Source organism: Simochromis diagramma, unplaced genomic scaffold (assembly GCF_900408965.1).
Source record: "Simochromis diagramma unplaced genomic scaffold, fSimDia1.1 OVJJ01000669.1, whole genome shotgun sequence".
NCBI classification, from domain to species: domain Eukaryota; kingdom Metazoa; phylum Chordata; class Actinopteri; order Cichliformes; family Cichlidae; genus Simochromis; species Simochromis diagramma.
This window is the reverse complement of record NW_024387458.1, coordinates 825,143-846,118: the sequence shown is the minus strand read 5'-3', so window position 1 is coordinate 846,118 and position 20,976 is coordinate 825,143. Positions and strand designations below refer to the sequence as shown.

Sequence of the window (20,976 nt, the reverse complement as noted above, 5' to 3'; positions counted from 1 at the left end):
CCGTCAGTGAGGTCACAGTTTCAGGTGAGGTCCTCAGGTGTGCTGATGGTGCTGATGTTTGGGTTTTTTTTTTTCAGAAGCGTCTCTGTTTGGAGGCGGAGCTCCAGATGTCCGACTGTCCAATGGAGACGTCGCAGAGCAGTCCTGCGACCAATCAGCAGCCGGATCAACAGGTGAGCTCGTCGAGCTTCCTCTGACTAACACAAGATGTCATTAAGATCTGAGGGTCAGAGGTCAGCTTCAGATAAACGTGGTGGAAAGTCCTCACCGTGTTCAGCTGGAGGACAGGTGTACAGGTGCTGTTGCTATGGTGACTTGTGTGTGTGTATGCAGGTACGGCCCACACCTGTTCTGCTCTGCTGTCCGAGGTGTCTCAGAGGAGAACCGGTAAGACGCCGAACTCACGAAACATTTAAGCCCTGCCCCCTGTGGAAGCGAGGCTTACAGAGTCTTCTCTGATACAGGGATTTAAAAATAGTTACGCAAAACGGAGCGTGTTGCTCTGACCGGCTTTAAAGGGTTAACAATGACTTTAAAAATAATATAAAATAGTGTGCAACACCACTGAAGTTTTTTTTTTAAACTCTCTTTTCAACCAACGGCAGTCACTCTCCAAATAACTTCTGCTTAGCTTTCCGGCTTCCCTCGGGTCCTCTTAATCGCGGTCTCCAACCTTTTTTGCGCCACGGACCGTTTATGCCCGACAATATTTTCACGGACCGGCCTTTAAGGTGTCGCGGTAATGAGGGAGGGGCTAATAATCGGCTCAGTCATTTTTAATGATCGTTGAAAGCCCAGATCGTATCGTGATTAAAATTCGATTAATTGAGCAGCCCTACTTTCAGCTGACAGCTCTCTGGGAGTCGCACTTTCTCCCTCTCCCTGATCTTTCCTGCTTGGCTTTCATGTTTCTTGTATAGTCTCGCTTATTCTCTACCCTAAGAGAGTCTCCCAGACTTGTTCTCTAAAACCTAAAAAGAAATATGGATTTGATCAACTGGTCCTTAATGGAATTGACACCCTTGGGAGAGCCCGATTGTCCGGCGGAGACGTTTGCTGCTGGATACTCGATGGTCGTTGCGTTGTGTGTCTGACGACGCTCGATGGAGGACATGAACGACATCTACCATTCAGAACCACGTAACAGAGTTCTGGCTGATTGGGCTGGTCACGCTTATTGAAGAACAAGAACGGCCGACATGACAGACGATGGGCAGGGCTGTGAGTAAGACTGTGTTTATTGAACGCAATATGGATACGATCTTGGAGAAGAACGGGAATTGAGAGACGTGTGGACCAGTGACGACATTAGACCAACTGTAAAATGGAAGCAGTTTGTTTGCACCAAAACAGCTGCCATCTCCATCATGAAGTGCTCAAGGCACAAGCTGACGGGAATAACAAAACTCTCCTTTAGATATAGCTGTTGTTGTGACTCTCTCCCTCCTCATTCAAGGCCGCCCGTGTCGAAGATTGTTGACTTTTGCTTACCTTTCTCTCGGCTGAACACCGCATGCACACGCACACATGTGCATGTACACTGACACAGAGCTTCTGGATTCTTAAAAAACGGGAACGCTGACGTGTTTCTGTGACGGGAACAACGGGTCAGAGGGGCTTACATCTGAGAATTAAAGATTGCAACTTTCTGGACAATAGAAGTAAAAACAAAATGCACGAAACGATGTTTTCCTCTTCCTGTGAAAAGAAATTTACACTGGAAAGATTTACAATCGTGGAGATGATCAGAATACCAAATATGTGACGTTTGAAAGCTTTCTCCAACTTTTCCTGCCTTTAAAAATGTTGCAGAAGAAGAAGGCCTTAAAAGTGTCAGAGGGACCAGCAGCATACGTGCAAGATAATTGTAAATAATTAAATAGAGTTTATTTATGTATTTCAGGACTGCTGCTTGGGTTGTTTGATGAACATGTTTGTAACTTAAAGACTGTTCAGTAAAAATAAATAAATAAATCTTTTCAATTCTCTTCGAACCTCGCGAGACAATCACCTCACCTTAATTGGATGGTCTGCCTCACGTCACAGTATTTGAAATTGAGGCGATCCTAAAAATGTCAAATCAACACGCGAAACGTCAACAAGTTCCGCTTCAAAATAAAAGTAATGTGCCGTTTTATTTTTTTCTTCGTTTCTCTTTTTAACCTTGAATGATAAGCCTTTATGTTAGACTTACACATGTATGATTTTATTTGATTTAAGTTTGTGTTTCACGTTTGGCTGCTGTGATGCAGGAAAGTGACAACTTTCAGGACTTTGAAGTTTATCTAAATGGAGTGAATATACACACTGAAATGTGTAATTATTATAAAAACACAGTAAAATATAACATTTTCTTTTTAAAATTCAAAATCAGATGACTTTTCTTCTTTTTAGGGTTCAAGAAAAAGAAGAATCATTATGTGTTCACACAACAGATTGTTATTTGGTAGCTCTCAGCACAGAAGAGACACCGCCTTTTACACACGCGCGCGCGCACACACACACACACAGATATTTGAACATATATATATATATATATAAACATATTCAGATACACACACAAAATAAGGCGGAAGCGAAACCGTCAGTGCTTTTATTGTGAAAAGCTGTTTCCGTGTCATACCGGAAGCGGTGGGCTTGATGCTGAGAGCTTCATGTTGCCGGTCAGCAGAAGGTCAGCCAACAGCAGCAACAGCAGCAGCAGCGGATAGTTGTCGGTCAGGTAGCACGAAGTTAACGATCGATCGGTTAATCGGCTCCGTTTGTGCTCTTTGGGCGGGAAACCGGCAGCTTCCGGTCAGTGTCTACCAAACTAATGCTAACAGGCTAACTATTAGCTGCTAGCATGCAGTGCGCGCACCCCATGAAGAAGAGAAGTCTGGAGGCGGAGCCGCGCAACTCCAAAGCGGTAAGACACCTGAGGAGGAGGAGGAGGAGCAGTTTATTAGGAGTAGCCGGGGTCATCAGAGTTTTTGGACAAAAACAGTAATAACTTTATTTAAACAGTTTACAGAGACACGAGCCAAACAAAAACCATAGAAGAAGAAACATCAGCGAAATAAGAGAACTACAAAATATAAAAACTACAAAGTGACATCAGTCCTGAGCCTCTTCAAGTACATCTGCAGGAACATCTGCAGCTTCTCGGATGCTTGGAGCTCTTATTTGAACCTTCAGATGTGGCTCTGTTCCTCTGATCTTCGTACCTCAGCCTTTCCTCCTCGTTCCCTTCATTAAGAACGGCTTCCTGATGGGCTAAAGGTCCAAATCATCTCCCGGGTCCTGTGTCGGGTCTTCAGAACCCGTTTCTCTGCTGTGGAGATTTTAGGCCTCACACTTCTTCTTCTGTCCAGCTTCCTAAGAAGTCGAAGCGCACCACGCTGAGATAAGCAGAGCTTCCAGCTAGGGCTGCTCGATTATGGCAAAAATGATAATCACGATTATTTTCACTGAAATTGAGATCACGATTATTTGACGATATTTATTTAACCCTTTAAGACCTACTATAGAACCAAGTCCACCAGAGCTTTTTTCTTTTTTTTTTACATGCTGTAGTGCCATTTGTGGGAGCATTTCAAGTTGCTATACATCAATACAACTGTTATAGCCCATATTTTAATAATATGTATGCATTAAGTCCATAAATTGCAAAAAAGTGCAATAAACTACAAAAAAAAATTGAAAATCGCTTTTGTTTTGTTTACATATATTTCTACTTGGAGAAATTTAAGAGGTTTATCCCTCAAAACTTTAAATACAATAAAGTTGCAAAAAATAGTTTCCCACCACAGGAAATTTATTTTGAGTGTCTTCATAGTTTTATTTTGGAGATACAGCAATTTTTATATACTGCAGGAAAAACAAAAAACAATCCTATCATGCAAATTTGCAAAGAAAACAGCATGTGCATCATTTCACTGTGGGAAGTGTTACGAACAGCTGATAGGAACGGCAAAGCGTGTTTCTGGAATATTATGTTTTTGTTCCTGCAAGCGCTTTTTATGCAATTTTTGCAAAGCTATATGTGGAACGAAACCGTGACCGAGGACAAGCTGATGGCATAAGATGTAAGTACAACTCCTCCGGTTTCATATGCAAAACAAATTATTGCGCTAGCTTACACGGTTCAGGTTCTACAGGGATTTAAAAATAGTTACGCAAAACGGAGCGTGTTGCTCTGACCGGCTTTAAAGGGTTAACAATGACTTTAAAAAAATAATATAAAATAGTGTGCAACACCACTGAAGTTTTTTTTTTTAAACTCTCTTTTCAACCAACGGCAGTCACTCTCCAAATAACTTCTGCTTAGCTTTCCGAGCTTCCCTCGGGTCCTCTTAATCAGCGGTCTCCAACCTTTTTTGCGCCACGGACCGGTTTATGCCCGACAATATTTTCACGGACCGGCCTTTAAGGTGTCGCGGATAAATGAGGGAGGGGCTAATAATCGGTTCAGTCATTTTTAATGATCGTTGAAAGCCCAGATCGTAATCGTGATTAAAATTCGATTAATTGAGCAGCCCTACTTTCAGCTGACAGCTCTCTGGGAGTCGCACTTTCTCCCTCTCCCTGATCTTTCCTGCTTGGCTTTCATGTTTCTTGTATAGTCTCGCTTATTCTCTAACCCTAAGAGAGTCTCCCAGACTTGTTCTCTAAAAACCTAAAGAAGAAATATGGATTTGATCAACTGGTCCCTTAATGGAATTGACACCCTTGGGAGAGCCCGATTGTCCGGCGGAGACGTTTGCTGCTGGATACTCGATGGTCGGTTGCGTCGTGTGTCTGACGACGCTCGATGGAGGACAATGAACGACATCTACCAATTCAGAACCACGATAACAGAGTTCTGGCTGATTGGAGCTGGCTCAGCTTATTGAAGAACAAGAAGCGGCCGACATGACAGACGATGGGCAGGGCTGTGAGTAAGACTGTGTTTATTGAACGCAATATGGATACGATCTTGGAGAAGAACGGGAATTGAGAGACGTGGTGACCAGTGACGGACATTAGACCAACTGTAAAATTGGAAGCAGTTTGTTTGCACCAAAACAGCTGCCATCTCCATCATGAAGATGCTCAAGGCACAAGCTGACGGGAATAACAAAACTCTCCTTTAGATAATAAGACTGTTTGTTGTGACTCTCTCCCTCCTCATTCAAGGCCGCCCGTGTCGACCGAAGATTGTTGACTTTTGCTTAACCTTTCTCTCGGCTGAACACACGCATGCACACGCACACATGTGCATGTACACTGACACAGAGCTTCATGGATTCATTAAAGAAACGGGAACGCTGACGTGTTTCTGTGACGGGAAACAACGGGTCAGAGGGGGCGTGAGACGCTGCATGTAGAGTAGGGCTGCCACGATTAGTCGACTAGTCACGATTACGTCGACTATCAAAATCGTCGACGACTGATTTAATAGTCGACGTGTCGTTTGAAGCTTTGTAAGATCGCAAAAGACGCAGGAATAAGTAGCAGGATTTAAGAGTGTAATAACGGACTGAAACAGAAGATGGCAGCACTGCATGTACAAGGATGCCAGCTGCCGTTAAACCCCGAAGAAGAAGAAGCAGTGTCCTAGAATTCATAGCGCAGCCCAGCTCAGTTTCCAACAATGGCGGCAGCTAGTTAGTTTTAATATTACTCTTATTATTCTTTCTGGGTCACAAAATAAACGTTTAACATATTTTCAGGCGAGAATGTAGCTGTGTAAACCTCAAATATCTGCTCAGTTTATCAAGACACCGCATATTTTCAAAAGCGCTCCGACGTTTTCGGAGACGTCTGTTACCCACTAGCTCGATAGCTAGCCGGGGGCTAGGCTCACTAGAGCCGTGAGAACACCGGACTCCCGGCAAATCGTTTTCAAACCCACCGCCGTCTTTCGCGACTCAGGTTAAATATATATGAGTCACTTAGATAACTTAAAATGTTGTTGTTTGGCTTTTTTTTTTTTTTTTTTTTTAGTATTTTATTTGTTTCTGAGTAAATCGGTTTGGCTGAGATTAAAGTTATAGTTTTTACACAGCTGAATAAACGTCAAGCAGACAGCTGATTATCAGGAGTGTGAGATGCTGGAGAATATACTCCGGTGTCCTGTTATATTTTAGATAGCAAGGAGTTTATTAAACTCCACCGAAACAATCTGCAAATTTCATTAAAATTGAATAAACTATCATCTTGTCTTTATTTTTAGTTAGCACAGACCTTAAACTCTTAAAGCTGTAAGCTAATGATAGTTATATAAGAGCAGATGCTGCTGGTGCAATAAGCTGTAGTTTTACGTCCAGTGGATGATGATCTGATTAGTCGACTAATCGCATAAATAATCGGTGACTAGTCAACTATCAAAATAATCGTTTGTGGCAGCCCTAATGTAGAGGTAACTCTGTATGTGAAGTTGGGGTTTTAAAAACATGTTTAGCACAATCTTGTGTCGGTACAACTGTTTGCTTGTGTTGGGAACATTTTGCTTTTTGCATAAAGTTGGCTGATGGCAGCACGTGAACATCTGCTTTGCAGGCTCGATGAGGAACAGCTGCAGACTCCAGCATGTCGGTCTGACACAGTCCTCGTTCATAACGTGCGTTACAAACACCAGCATCACGGCCAACAGCTGGATGTTCCTGTTTGAGTGCAGCCAGCCAAACAGCCACTTCCTGTTTACAGTTTATCCTGGTTTAACATGAACTCACTGCTGCAGCACCACAGTGATCCCCTCACACTGCTGTTTACTTTCCTCAGGTATAACATAAACTAATGTGAGCCTGTGAGCCCGGCCAACCAACCGCGTGACGTCACGCTCCGTGCTGACAGAAGATGGCGCTGAACATGTTTTTAACACTTGAAGCACTGATTTCTTAAAGCCAGCGTCACAGACAGAGTGACAGCTGTGGGAGTGTCTGAGAGCAGGTCCGTGGGGTAAAGGAGGTGTGCAGCACTGCGTGTCTCCGGGTCGGGTATGAAAACTGAGGGCTGACGGAGGCCACTCAGTGACTTCTTCATGACCTCTGTGGTTGCGTGCTGTACTTCTGGATTACCAAAACGCAAGTTTAGAAGGAAAGTGACACACCTGCTTAGCCCCACCCCGTCAGTGAGGTCACAGTTTCAGGTGAGGTCCTCAGGTGTGCTGATGGTGCTGATGTTGGGTTTTTTTTTTTCAGAAGCGTCTCTGTTTGGAGGCGGAGCTCCAGATGTCCGACTGTCCAATGGAGACGTCGCAGAGCAGTCCTGCGACCAATCAGCAGCCGGATCAACAGGTGAGCTCGTCGAGCTTCCTCTGACTAACACAAGATGTCATTAAGATCTGAGGGTCAGAGGTCAGCTTCAGATAAACGTGGTGGAAAGTCCTCACCGTGTTCAGCTGGAGGACAGGTGTACAGGTGCTGTTGCTATGGTGACTTGTGTGTGTGTATGCAGGTACGGCCCACACCTGTTCTGCTCTGCTGTCCGAGGTGTCTCAGAGGAGAACCGGTAAGACGCCGAACTCACGAAACATTTAAGCCCTGCCCCCTGTGGAAGCGAGGCTTACAGAGTCGTCTCTGTGGCTCCGTGATTGGCTGAGAGCCTCAACGGTGTCTTTCTGCCTTTTCAGGGTCACTTCAACCACATCATGGGCCTCTGAAGCTCCACCCATTCTCCCGCAACCAGCCGTCCAATCAAATTGATGCTTCAGGTGCTTCACTAAAATGGTGCTGCTGGAAGATGTCATCAAGGCCCCACCCCACCTTCACATCGTTGTCAAGGAGACGGTTTAACGTTTCCATCCAGTGATGCATTCAGGACCAGCAGTACTCCTCAGACTTAAGTTCTGAAATCTCTGATGTCCTTGTGTCCCTGAACACACCACTGAGTGTGAGCGTTTACCTGAGCTTTAAGCCCACCCCCTCTCCTGTGTGATATGTGCAACAGTCCAATCAATGATCAATAACTGTGATTGACGTGGTGGTGCGTTCACTGTCTCTGTTTAAAGGGCTTTCACACGGTGAAGACTTGTGATGTGTTTACAGGAAAAATGCCAGTAGAATTTTTTTAAACTCCAGTATAGAACCGACTGAAAGGCTTAACGAGGTGTTAATGAGAGTTTACTGTAAGGGGAAGGAAAATCCACGTGGTTTTTCAAAATAAGAGTCTTCGTGTCTGTACATTTCTATTTTTCTGAGGCAGATTTGTATATTTTTTACTCTGAATTTGACTGAATGTAAAAGCAGCTCCCTATTTTTGATGACATCACTTCCGCTATCTGAGGCCAGCATTTGTACTGATTTCAGAATAAAAGCTTTGACTGTGAACAGCTTTGTCCCCCTTTTCTTTTGACTAAACCAGCAAACAAGCTGAAGCGAGGAGAACAGTGATGATGGCAGCTGGGGCGTTTCAGAGAGCACGGTGGCGCCTTTAATGGTCAACGACCTTTGACCTTCATCGTGCTGGAGAAGTGTTGATGCTCTAGATCTCAGCTGAACATCGTATGTTTAAAGAGCTCTGACTGTCAGCCTGGCTACAGAGCTGAAGAGAAACCTGGGGTTGTTCTTATTTTCTTCAATCAGTGATGAATAGTAAGATGTTCTGGCTTTGCGGAGGGCTTTCTTATAAAGCAGCAAACTATTTCTCCAGGCTAAATGATGATCCTCTAAATTTGTGACACGCCATTTCCTCTCCAGCTTACGAGTCATCTGCTTTAGGCTACGTGTTTGAGAATTATACCACGGAGTCAGGTACTTCTGATTAGAGACCTTAGTTTCCACAGGAGCTACAGTATCCAGAGTCGTACGTAGTGAGGAGGTGAAATTATTAACAAGATGATTGACCTCTGTTGGAGTAGCGTTCAGATAGCTGCTCTGTGTTGGTACAGGGCATTGAAGATGATAACAGTGGGTGGATTATACTCTTAAACTTAGTTACAGCGCTTTCAGAAAGACATCTACTGTCATCTTTTCCTAAATGTCTTTACAGGGAAAAGACTTAAAGTTCATGAAACTACAGTTAGAAAAAGACTAAACATGTAAGGCTTGTTTGGAGGAAACGCAGGAGAAAGGGTCTTCCGTCTAACATGCAAACCTGGGTTTGGAAAGTGTTTTGGAACAAACCTCGTCCATAGTCTAAGGAGCTGGGACTGGACCCGTTTGTCCTTAATGCACAGCAGGGTTCGAACCCCTCACACGAGCCATCAGCACGGTGGATGATGATCCGAGAGCAGCGTGAACTCCTCTGCCCACCAAAGCATTCTACATTCGGAGGCTGTCTGTCCCACAGCTGACGCTTGGACCAAACCGGGTCATCAACAGGACGATGACCCAAAAGAAAAGAACAGAGCTGCTGCTACGGTCCAGTCAGAGCTCAGAGAGCCGTGCATGAATGAACGCTGCAAACCTCGATGAGACGAATGGAGCTTCTACAAGCTGCTGAGTCACAGTTTGGTCCTCACAGAGCTGCACAGTCCAAATTTCCATATGATTGTAAATAAAAACCAGTTTCATCTGCATATAAATGGACTTTTTGTTTGAATTGTTGGGGAGCACAGAGGATGGAAGCAGAGGCCCTGCTGCACAGAGACAAATGTGAATTCTTCAAACTGTTTATTAAACTCAGAATTTGCTTTAAACTGTCAGCAGAAACAAAAAAAAACATCAACAATTTGAAAAAAAGGGCAGGAGAAGAAACCAGAGTTGGCCCGCCCTCCTCCACTGTATGCCCCACCCTCCACTGCTATCGGCCACGCCCCCTACACAACTGACAGTCCCCTCCTCCTCCGATGTCGGTCGTTCTCGCGGTCACATTGGTTTGGCTCTCTTGGCTGCTGGAGTTTCACCTGTTCGGGTAGAAACACACCTGGTCAGTTACCTGTTTATCTTCAGCACTGATGACACAGCTTACAATCAGTACTCCGAAGCCCACTCGGTGGTACACAGGACCCCACTCTGGGTTCCGGTTATGTTGCTACACGCTGGAACATTCAGAAGTTGCCATCCAGAGAACACATCCTGGACATGTCCTCCTTTCTGACCAAAACGTCTGTTTCCAAGAGTGACCATCTCAGGGCCGGGGTCATTTCCTCTGATGCTGTTATTGAGGTTGTGCAGACGTGGCCATTGATCACATGACGTTCGGCCATCCGTCAGTGTTGGACTGAAGCTTCAGTCACACGGGCTTAGAGACGACCGTCTGTGAGGGAAATGAGTATTCCTGACCGTGAGTCCCGCTGCAGCCGGCTCAGGTCACTTCTTCAGGAAGAAATGTTTCAATAAACCCGAACATCCAGGTGACATTCAGGACGGACGTCCAGCACATGGACATGTCTGATATCAGCCAGTTTCAAGAGGTGTGTTTGACTCGCTCATCATCACTTTATTCCACCGCAGCTCAATCGCCACAGAGCACAAACATCTGTAACATCTGTAAAGATAACCGGACTTAAACCTACCGTCTACTGAGCCCTGTGGCGCCTCCTGCTGGCTCCTCGTGGTGTAGATGATTCCGCTGGCTGTCCTCCTGGTTTCTGACCACAAACAAACAAAGTGTTTCCTGAGAGGGTTCGTGCTCGCTCACAGGTGCAGGTGCAGCACCGGGTGCTCACCTGCGTGCAGCAGAGCGGCTCTGCAGGTGGACGAGACGGCTTCTTTGGCGTCTCCGTCTGACAAACCGAACAGCAGAGCTCTGAGGAGGAGCATCAGGACCACAACACCACACGCAGTAACACGCGCAGTAACACACGCAGTAGTACTGCAGTAACACACGCAGTAGTACTGCAGTAACACACGCTGTAACACACGCTGTAACACGCGCAGTACTACTGCAGTAACACACGCAGTACTACTGCAGTAACACGCGCAGTACTACTGCAGTAACACACGCAGTAACACGCGCTGTAACACACGCTGTAACACGCGCAGTAACACGCGCAGTAGTACTGCAGTAACACACGCAGTAGTACTGCAGTAACACACGCAGTAGTACTGCAGTACAGTAACACACGCAGTAGTACTGCAGTAACACACGCAGTAGTACTGCAGTAACACACGCAGTAACACACGCAGTAGTACTGCAGTAACACACGCAGTAACACACGCAGTAGTACTGCAGTAACACACGCAGTAGTACTGCAGTAACACACGCTGTAACACGCGCAGTAACACACGCTGTAACACGCGCAGTACTACTGCAGTAACACACGCAGTAGTACTGCAGTAACACACGCAGTAACACACGCAGTAGTACTGCAGTAACACACGCAGTAACACACGCTGTAACACACGCTGTAACACGCGCAGTACTACTGCAGTAACACATGCAGTAACACACGCAGTAGTACTGCAGTAACACACGCAGTAACACACACACGCAGTAACACACGCAGTAGTACTGCAGTAACACATGCAGTAACACACGCAGTAGTACTGCAGTAACACATGCAGTAACACACGCAGTACTACTGCAGTAACACACGCAGTAGTACTGCAGTAACACACGCAGTAACACACGCAGTACTACTGCAGTAACACACGCAGTAACACACGCAGTACTACTGCAGTAACACACGCAGTAACACACGCAGTACTACTGCAGTAACACACGCAGTAGTACTGCAGTAACACACGCAGTAACACACGCAGTAGTACTGCAGTAACACACGCAGTAGTACTGCAGTAACACACGCAGTACTACTGCAGTAACACACGCAGTACTACTGCAGTAACACACGCAGTAACACACGCAGTAGTACTGCAGTAACACACGCAGTAGTACTGCAGTAACACACGCAGTAACACACGCAGTAGTACTGCAGTAACACACGCAGTAACACACGCAGTAGTACTGCAGTAACACACGCAGTAGTACTGATGAAGGATACAGGTTGGTGACATCATACGGTCCTCTGAGCTCGAGAGCCTGCAAACAAAAATAAGCGTACTGAGCACGGCCACCAATCAATCAGCGATCAATACAGTCACCGATCACTGACCTTCTGAGCTGCACTGGACAGAATCACACTCTGAGAAAAAACACAAACACAATTTAGTCACGTGACAGGAAGTCGAGTCGTTGGTACAGGAAGCATTGGAGAAACAGCGCCACCTTTCCTTTGCAGCTCTCCATCAGACTGACGGCGTTGGCGATGGTGTAGCGCCTCATGGTGGAGTCTCTGATGGCTGCAGAGTACGACACCTCGAACACCACACCTCTGTCTATGGCCTACACACACACACAAACACACACATTAATAAACAGTCACGTGACGGTCGCAGTAATAATCTGGGTCACGATGCTCGGTCACCCCGTTGATCGGCGCTCTCTTGAAGAAGAAAGGAAGTTTCTCCGTCATCGGCACACAGATGATGTCGATGTCATAAACCATGCAGGCTGCCTGCACACACACACACACACACACACACACACACACACACACACACACACACACACACACACACACACACACACACACACACACACACACACACACACAGGGTTACATTACATGCATATGAGAGGTTTTGGAACTGAGCATCCAATCATGGTGCTGATGTGTGTATATTGTGTGTGTGTGTGTGTGTGTGTGTGTGTGTGTGTGTGTGTGTGTGTGTGTGTGTGTGTGTTACCACACAGCAGTGTTATTTTTACGCAGTGTTCAGGTGCAGCACGAAAAGCCAGATTTATTTTAAAAGTGTGCAAATAAAGCTGATGAAGCAGAAAGTCCTGCAGTCAGTGAACACAGCACAGTGTTTGCGTGTCAGTGAAGCTCACGTGGAAAAGTTTCTCTGAGGTTGGCTGGACAGCGAGCAGGTCGAAGCGACGGTACTCCGGAGCGTTCGGCCTCTGAAAACACACACACACCAAACCATGAATCAGGTTGTCACCCTTCAGATTATCATCCTGTAACCATGGACACGGCTGATGTAATCTGGAATCTCTTTAATTCAACTTTAGCAGAAACCACGGTTGCCTCTAACCACTCGAGTAATCCTGTAATCCAGATATTTAAAATGTACTTTACAGCTGACACAGGCCCCGCCCCCTCAGCACCCTGCCTTACAGATTGATTATGAAGACGTGATCGATGAGTTTACAGGTTTATGAAAGGTCGGAGTTTACAGAACTCACAAAGTGACTCGCGTCTGACATCACCACCGTCAGCCTGTTCAGCACTCTGATTGGACGAGATCGACCCTGCACCACGGGCAGCTGATCGATCAGTTCGTTGATCGGAGTCGGGGTGGGGATCTCCTGCAGGAAGGAAGTGACACAAAATAAACATCTGAAGCTACGGATGCTTTTTGTTAAAAACTAGCCACAGATGTTTTATTTATTGATTGCTAATCAGACAGGCTCAACCTGAATATTAATTCCACGGTTTCTGTGCTGTTCCTGAACGCAGCGCAGCAGGTGCACTCACCTGTTTCTTCTTGGCTGTGGGCTCAAATACGTAGTTGAGGGCGATGGTGGAGAACCCGACTGCAGGAGGACAGAAACACATGTGTGAGGGCTGGAAGGTTTTCACCGTGCGATGCAACGCATCTGAGCAGGAGGCGGCTGATAATCACTGACAGCTGCATAAATGTCACGGACACACTCACAGCAAGAGGAACCTCTAAAACGGCCTGTTTTTTGAATGGAGTCTGGTGTAAACGCTGCTCACAGATTACATCTGCACCTTGGCTTACTTGATGCTGAGTCAGATTTCTGCGTTAAATCTTTTTCATTTTGTTTCAAGTAAACTCGTAAAACCGTTAAAAATTGCAGATTTTTGAATGGAGTCTGGTTTGGCTGTTGTTTGTTGTTTTGGGTGTAAAGCTGATCATTGAAACTTGACTGACAGGACGTTTCACTAATAATAAAGTGACCGTGAGAGGCTGAAGACATCAAACCCTCCTCAGTGACAGGAGGAGGGCATCAGAGAGGAGGTGAGACTGGTTCAGGTGTTACTGAGAGATGAGATCAGTGAGGATGAGGACATGAGAGAGCAGAGGAGGGTGAGGGCAGAGGTAAGGAGTGAATGTGTTGTTCACCAGATTTACACTGCAGGTAAAACTCCTCCCCCTACAGCCTTACCTGTAGTCAGCCTGCAGTCCACAGCCACACCCCTTCCCCACCTGTCACTTTCACTCACAACCAGGTTCAGAGACAAACGAGAAGACTCCACTCAGCCAGGTCTGCTGGACCAGCCAGCGAGCACCATCAGGCCGAGATCAGCTAACAGCGATGCAGGTGGATTCGCTGGTGTCCTGGATTGTTGTTACCTGTTGTTACAGGAAGACCACAATATGTGCGTCTTCCACATAGCGTGTCTGACAAGGTGATCAGCACCACAGGGGCACCACAGGGGACCGTCCTCTCCCCTCCACCCTCTACACCACAGACTTCAGCCACTGCACACAGACCTCCATCATCAGTAGGGTTTCTGATGACTCTGCGGTGGTTGGATGCATCAGTGAGGGTGATGAGTCAGAGTACCGGGCTGTGGTCGACTCCTTTGTGACGTCACACAGAATCATCTGCAGCTCAACGTGGCAAAGACCAAAGAACCGATTGTGGACTTTAGGAGGACCAGGAAACCTGTGACCCCTGTTTCAATCCAGCGTGAGGACGTTGTGGAGGACTAGAAATAACTCAGAGTGCACATAGATAATAAACTGGACTGGGTTAAAAACAGCACTGCCCTCTACAGGCAGGGCCAGAGTCGTCTCTGAGGTCCTTCAACATCTGCCAGACAACGCTCAGGATTTTCTACGAGTCTGTTGTGGTCAGTGCATCCTCTGTGCTGTTGCACGCTGGGCCAGCAGGTTGAGGGTTGCAGAAGCCGACAGACTCAATAAACTGATCACAAGGCCAGTAATGTTGTGGGGAGGGAGCTGGTCTCCCTCAGGGTGGTGTCTGAGAGGTGGATGTTGTCCAAGATAAAGACAATACTGGACAATACCTCCCACCCACACCATGACATGCTGGGCAATCACAGGAGCACGCTCAGTGAGAGACTGAGATTATCCATAACGCACCTGCATCTAACACACTGTGATAGTTACAGCCTCACTATCTGCACACACAGAGGAACGAAGTCCGCAGGACAAGAGTTGCTCAGTGTTAACACTTATACATTTACTGTGTGTAACTGATTATGGAGCTGTTTGTTCTAAGCTGTATTATGTTACTTAGTTCAGTGTGTTACGGCTCTGACTCGGAACAACTGCGACCACATAATTAAAATCATCAGTCTCTCGGGAATAGAGGGTACAGACTTTAGTTTACATTTCTGCAAACCGCGGAGAAACCTTAAAATGACTGTTTTTTTTTAATGGAGTCTGATGGAAAACTTCTTCCCTGCCCTTTTCCACCAGACTCCATTCAAAAAACAGTCATTTTTAAAAGCCGCTGGTCCCGGAGACAGGAGCGTTATGTTCCCGCGGCTGAGCAGCGGCAGGCCGGCGCACAGAGCGTTGTCTGCGGCCGCGGACACTCACGGTGAGCCGCCGTCTCCACGACGCTGCGCAGGTCGCTCCTGTCCGGGAGAAACGACACGTTCAGGTCCATAAACACAGCCATGATGCCTCCGTCCGCCGTTCCACCACGTGTGCGCAGCCGCAAAGACTGCTGGGAACAGCAGTCCTCACGTCACAGCCGGAAGTAGCATTAAAGTCGTTTTTACCGCACTGATAGTGATGGGAATTCAGGATCTTTTTAGAGAACTGGGTCTTTCGGCTCCCAGTGGGCTCTTTGGGTTGTTTTGTTGCTTTAATTAATTTATTATCATCAACAATATAAAAATATGCACAAAAGGAATTACTAATGTTAAAAAAACGTGGTTTTATTTATTTATGTTTATATATAAATATATAGGGTGGCCCCTAGAGACAAAGCGGGAGGGAGAAAGAGAGCCAAGGACAACAACAAGAGACAACATCGTCACATTAGAAAGGTATAGTAATCATCCACAATTATTTTCAGTTGCAGATGATAAAGGATTCAGAAAGTTTATTCAAGCAGTGAATAAAGGAGTGAATAAATAAAAGTATATTTACGGTGGCCCCTAGAGACAAAGCACGTACAAGCTCCAAAACACATTTCTAGCGTTAACTGAACTTCCAAAACAGAGCTACCTAGATCACTTAAATTACACAATTGAAAGCATATGTGTATTGTTTGGGTATGTAATAATAATTAATAATAATAATAATAATAATTTTTTAAAAAATGTTCATTTACCTGCTACTTCACACCAAATCCGGTCGTTGGTACTTCCTGGCTTGTGTAGCCAGTAGGTAACAAAAGCTCAACACTGCCCCCTAGCATCCTGGAGCACATCTGTTGTGATTTTACATGTTTTGGAGTTTGTATGTGTTTTGTCTGTATGTGCCACCGTAAATATACTTTCATTTATTCACTCCACATAAAATGTAATAAATAAATCATATAATACAAAAACCAAATATGTACATTTCAACTTTTAACTATTTAAATTTTCAGCTTTTTCCTTTTAAACAAATTTAAAGTGAAACAACACAAAACACTGCAAACCACAACACAATTAAATATAAATTAAAATAAGAAAACAAAAAGAAGATGCACATTCTCTGTCATACAGGCCTGGGATTGTTTTTTGGGAGAGTGTTTTCCTGCTTGGAATTGCATACATAGGATTCACTGCATGAATAAACTTTCTGAATCCTTTATCATCTGCAACTGAAAATAGTTGTGGATGATTACTATACCTTTCTAATGTGACGTTGTTGTCCCTGGCTCTCTCTCTCTCTCTGTCCCTCCCGCTCTGTTCCTGTGCTACTGCGAGTGTAACTATCGCCCCTCCCCCCTCTGCTCAGCGCAAAGCACAAGGCTCGCGTGCAGAGTGAAGCGGAAAAAGTGAGAGAGAGAGAGAGAGAGGGGGGGGGGGGGGAGAGAGAGAGAGAGAGAGAGAGAAAAACCCACGGCTCGCGATAAGGAGCCAGTCGCGTCGGTCACTTCAAAGAGTCGGCTCTAAGAGCCGTTTCGTTCGCGACCGACACATCACTATTGTCTGAAGTGAAAATTGAATATGAAACCTTTATTTATTCAAACTGTGAAACACTGGAAATAAAGTTTAAACAGACAGTTACTGATGGATGTTCAGCCCTGTCAGAGCCACGCTTGTCCACAGTAACCACACTGGCCCCAGTACAATAATAACATTCAAATAATGACGCAGCAAACAGTGACATCATATCCCAATTATGTTCATTATATCACATTAATGTTTTCTATCGTCTAATTAATATAATATTATACTTTACACACAGTTTTATTTTTAAATACATTTACATTTTAGTTATATCATAACTGATCATAAGCGATAAATTACATGCATGAATCATAATATAATTATAATTCCTGTAAGTGCGGTGTTTTTCCTGCAGGGGGCGGTAGTTTGCTTGCTGTTATTGTCGTCAGCAACATGAAAATATATGCAGAAGAAGAAGCTGTAGCGTCAGCAGCTCCACGGGAAAGAAAGAGACTCACACCAGACTCCGTTCAAAAAGTGGCCGATTTAAGGTCAGAGCTGCAGCTTTAATACAAGAACTGTGTGTGTAACTGCAGACGGTTACTGCAGGTTTCAAGGTGGAGGCTCCCACTGCTGTGGGTGGAGTTAAAGGGCAGATCACGTGGTGATTGGCTCCAGCAGAGTCCAGGCCGTGATCAGCAGCTTTTACAGCAGCTGGTTGGTTATTGGGTGAGTGGGTCTAACCTTTGATCTCACTCCGCCTGTTATTCTGAATAACACAGTACATTTGTTTCCAAGGCAACTGACATTAAAGCAAAATGCTCCTCTCCTTCCTGCACTGCATGCTGGGAGTGTGAGTGAGTTTGTTTGGGCTGTAGTTCAGAAGTTTACACCCTGTGGTTGTTCATTGGTTAAAGGTAAGATAAGTTTATTTCACTGGGTTGTGTAGAATGAGGAGTTTGAGTTAACAGTTCACTGTTGAGCTGGACACAGACCAGAAACATGGCAGAGAACGAATTAACCCAGGAATATACTCATGAGTCAAAGCGACGAGTGTCACTGTAACAGCAGTGATAAGGTCAGCAACATCACCTGTGGGCTTCATCATCGGACCATCGTGCAGCAGTAGCACCGCAGCGGTGCTCGCATTAACAGTTCAGTGTTCATGATGAGATTCTGTTAAGCTTTTAGTCTTTTTTGGAGCCAGTGGGTGTCGAGGGAAATCCCTTGAAGTCGTTAACTCAGTGGGAAATCAGGAAAACTTGAATGAGAATCTTTTGTCTCTATATCTGCTACAGGAGGGAACAGTGGACTCTGGGAAATTTGTTTTTCCAGGAAACTGTTTTTCCTGCTCTTCCACCACTGCAACAAAGCTTCGTTACTCGGTCCTCTGCAGTCCAGGTGGTGCTTTTAGCAGCAGGTTCTCCGAGAGGCAGCTGGAGGTTCGTGTGCAAGCCTCCGCTGCAGAAACGTAGTGGCTCTGCAGTGGGGGGTGTGGTCCATGGGTCCACCCTGCTACATTAGTGGGGTGGATGTCCCAGCTACATCACTCCAGCAGCGGTGCTGAGAGTGCTCATATTCCCCTCCCAAATACAGCAGCACAGCAGCCTTTCCAGCTTTCTCATTGGTCAGGCAAAGATGGGATTCATGCTAACTAGGAGAAAGAAAACGAGGTCCACAGATGTTGACCTCCAGGGTCTGACTGCTTATGAAACGGCGGCACATCCACATGTTTCTGTGAAGACTGAACTCTGATGCTGTGCGTCTGTGAACACGTGCAGTAATATTTTCCCCTCTATCTTTGTGTAACTGTTGACAAAGAGTTGTTTCAAAAGTCAAAGGTCAGAGGTCAAAGGTCTCCTCTTCTCTGAGGTCGTCAGTCACAGGTCCACACTGTCAGACTCTCTGGTGTCAGACCACAGACGCCGTACCTGAGCGTTTGTCCTTCAGAGAATCAGGTGTGGAGGTCATCTGCTGTCACCTGTCTGCAGGTAGGAGACCCCGCCCACATCAGAGCCATGCTGAGACCTCTGAGGCTCCTCCTCTCAGGCCTGAAAACGCAGCCGAGCCGCTGCTGCTCCAGCTTCGTGTCCAGGATGAGGTAACTCGTTATTTTGCTCGATTACTGATCGATCAGTCGGTCGATCGATGGGCTGATCAGCTGATCTGTCCTTTCAGGTATGTGAGCAGGCTGAAGGAGGACGACGAGGCGTGCGCGGCGGCGCTGAAGGATGGCTCCATCTTCCTCTTCCACCGCTTGTCTCCTCTGCTGCGACGCCCCGACGCCAGAACCTTCAGCCCAGCAGCTTTCACCTGCTCAGGTACAGAACCGAGACCGAGCGAGCAGCGCTGAGGACCTGACAGTCCGGTGACATTCCTGCTGAGACGCTTTTTCGTGTTCCAGATGTGCAGTTGGTCCTACAGAGGCTCGGTTCAGACGGGTCGCAGCTGAAGGAGGCAGTTCTGATTGGCTGTTCTGAGCAGAACCAGGCTCAGTTCTGTCTGGATGTCGGTGAGAACGATTGAAATCCAGATCCCTGCATTTTGAGCTCGCCAGCGCCATGTTCCTGACTCTGGAGGTTCTGGTCTCTGTTCAGGAGAACTGGACCAGGCGGCGGTGGAGGAAGCCTCTCAGGGGACCTTCATCGATCTGAGGAAGGCCTTCTTTCTGCTGCCCGCAGCTGAGGCGTCTCTAGTGTCCAAGGTGAGTGACTGCAGCTGACCTCTGATACCCACCTGTTCGGTTCTGGTACCAAATCAGGAACGTTTCAGCACAGTCCCACCAAACCGATACTGATACCGCCCCAGTAGAAGAGTCACACAGTAGTCTGTGTGTCCTGACCCTGCAGGGTCAGGCGCTGCTGCGTTGGCATCAGACCAGCAGGTTCTGCGGCGCTTCGGGCCAGCCGACTCAACGAAACCGAGCAGGCAGCCAGAGGTTCTGCAGCAGCAGCTCCACCGTCTACTACCCGAAGGTAACGTCCTCGGTGCAGAACTGAACCAGAACCGAGCCGGGTCTGACTGTTTGTGTCTACAGATGTCTGCGGTGGCGGTCGCTCTGGTGTCTGATGGGAGTCGGTGTCTGCTGGGCCGCCAGCCATCCTTCCCACGTGGACTCTACAGCGCGCTGGCCGGCTTCTGTGACATGGGTCAGACTCACCCGTGTGTGTGTGTGTGTGTGTGTTTGTGTGTGTGTAGAACTCACCTGTGTGTGTGTGTTTGTAGAACTCACCTGTGTGCGTGTCTGTGTGTGTGTGTGTGCGTGTGTGTGGTCCCAGGTGAGACTCTGGAGGAAGCGCTCTGCAGGGAGGTGGCGGAGGAGGTGGGTCTGGAGATCCAGAGCATCTCCTACAGCTCCTCGCAGCACTGGCCGTTCCCGCACAGCTCCTTCATGCTGGGCTGCCACGCCTTGGTTAGCCCCGCCCACACTCAGGTGAGCTCACAGGTGATTATTGAGGTTGTGTAATCAGGACGAGGAGAAGTGAGCTCGGAGCTCCTCGTACTCAATGATGTAGTGTCATGTGACCTGCTCTCGTTTCCTGTGCAGCTGAGCGTGGACAACTCAGAGCTGGAAGATGCTCGCTGGTTCACCATGGACGAAATCACCCGCGCCCTCCAGGTGAAAGCTCCGCCCAGGAGAGGCGACCCCCCCATCATCTGGCTTCCTCCGAAACACGCCCTCGCCAACCGCCTCATCAGGGAGTGGGTGGAGCAGCAGCGGCAGAGTGAGGGCGGAGAGTGATGGAGGCGGAGCTGCAGTCGGAGTCATCAGATCACACCTGAAACACGGATGTTTCACCTCCGCTCCTGAGATCTCACAGTTCAGAAGTCCATTCAGATTCTCTGATTTTAGCCTCCTTCACAGATCTAACCTGTGACCTTATTGAAAGAAACTTTTAATGTGAAAAACATTCAGTCAGTCACGACAGGAAGCAGCTCGTGGACTCTGACCTGCTGATGTTTCCTCCAAACTGGTTTTAATTTTCAATAAAAATCCCAGAATGGAAAAAAGCTAG

At 46.7% G+C, this 20,976-nt stretch overlaps 3 protein-coding genes across 6 annotated transcripts; 2 read left to right on the top strand and 1 right to left on the bottom strand.

Annotated features, from left to right (window-relative positions):
- The first annotated feature begins 2,627 nt into the window (after positions 1-2,627).
- Positions 2,628-8,291, top strand: si:ch211-221j21.3. Its single transcript, XM_040014132.1, has 4 exons — positions 2,628-2,908; positions 7,164-7,259; positions 7,420-7,473; positions 7,595-8,291. Exons 1-4 carry the CDS (start codon positions 2,846-2,848, stop codon positions 7,622-7,624), a joined length of 243 nt encoding a protein of 80 aa, XP_039870066.1. The 5' UTR covers positions 2,628-2,845; the 3' UTR covers positions 7,625-8,291.
- Positions 8,292-9,558: 1,267 nt separating this feature from the next.
- Positions 9,559-15,588, bottom strand: rpp30 (ribonuclease P/MRP 30 subunit). Its single transcript, XM_040014114.1, has 11 exons — positions 15,450-15,588; positions 13,388-13,446; positions 13,096-13,218; positions 12,739-12,810; positions 12,272-12,361; positions 12,073-12,189; positions 11,960-11,989; positions 11,849-11,886; positions 10,574-10,653; positions 10,421-10,495; positions 9,559-9,808 (listed from the first exon to the last, which is right to left on the bottom strand). Exons 1-11 carry the CDS (start codon positions 15,529-15,531, stop codon positions 9,771-9,773), a joined length of 804 nt encoding a protein of 267 aa, XP_039870048.1. The 5' UTR covers positions 15,532-15,588; the 3' UTR covers positions 9,559-9,770.
- A 1,799-nt stretch (positions 15,589-17,387) lies between these two features.
- Positions 17,388-20,975, top strand: nudt13 (nudix (nucleoside diphosphate linked moiety X)-type motif 13). Of its 4 annotated transcripts, none has more exons than XM_040014110.1 (9): positions 17,388-17,511; positions 18,952-19,061; positions 19,139-19,281; positions 19,365-19,472; positions 19,561-19,664; positions 19,810-19,935; positions 19,998-20,109; positions 20,239-20,393; positions 20,508-20,975. In XM_040014110.1, the coding sequence occupies exons 2-9, from the start codon at positions 18,979-18,981 to the stop codon at positions 20,700-20,702; spliced, it is 1,026 nt and encodes a 341-aa protein (XP_039870044.1). In that variant the 5' UTR covers positions 17,388-17,511; positions 18,952-18,978; the 3' UTR covers positions 20,703-20,975. The 4 variants fall into 4 exon arrangements, with proteins under 4 accessions (XP_039870044.1, XP_039870041.1, XP_039870042.1 ...); XM_040014107.1 differs by having other exon boundaries at positions 19,558-19,664; XM_040014108.1 differs by having other exon boundaries at positions 17,420-17,689; positions 19,558-19,664.
- The last annotated feature ends 1 nt before the right edge of the window (position 20,976 follows it).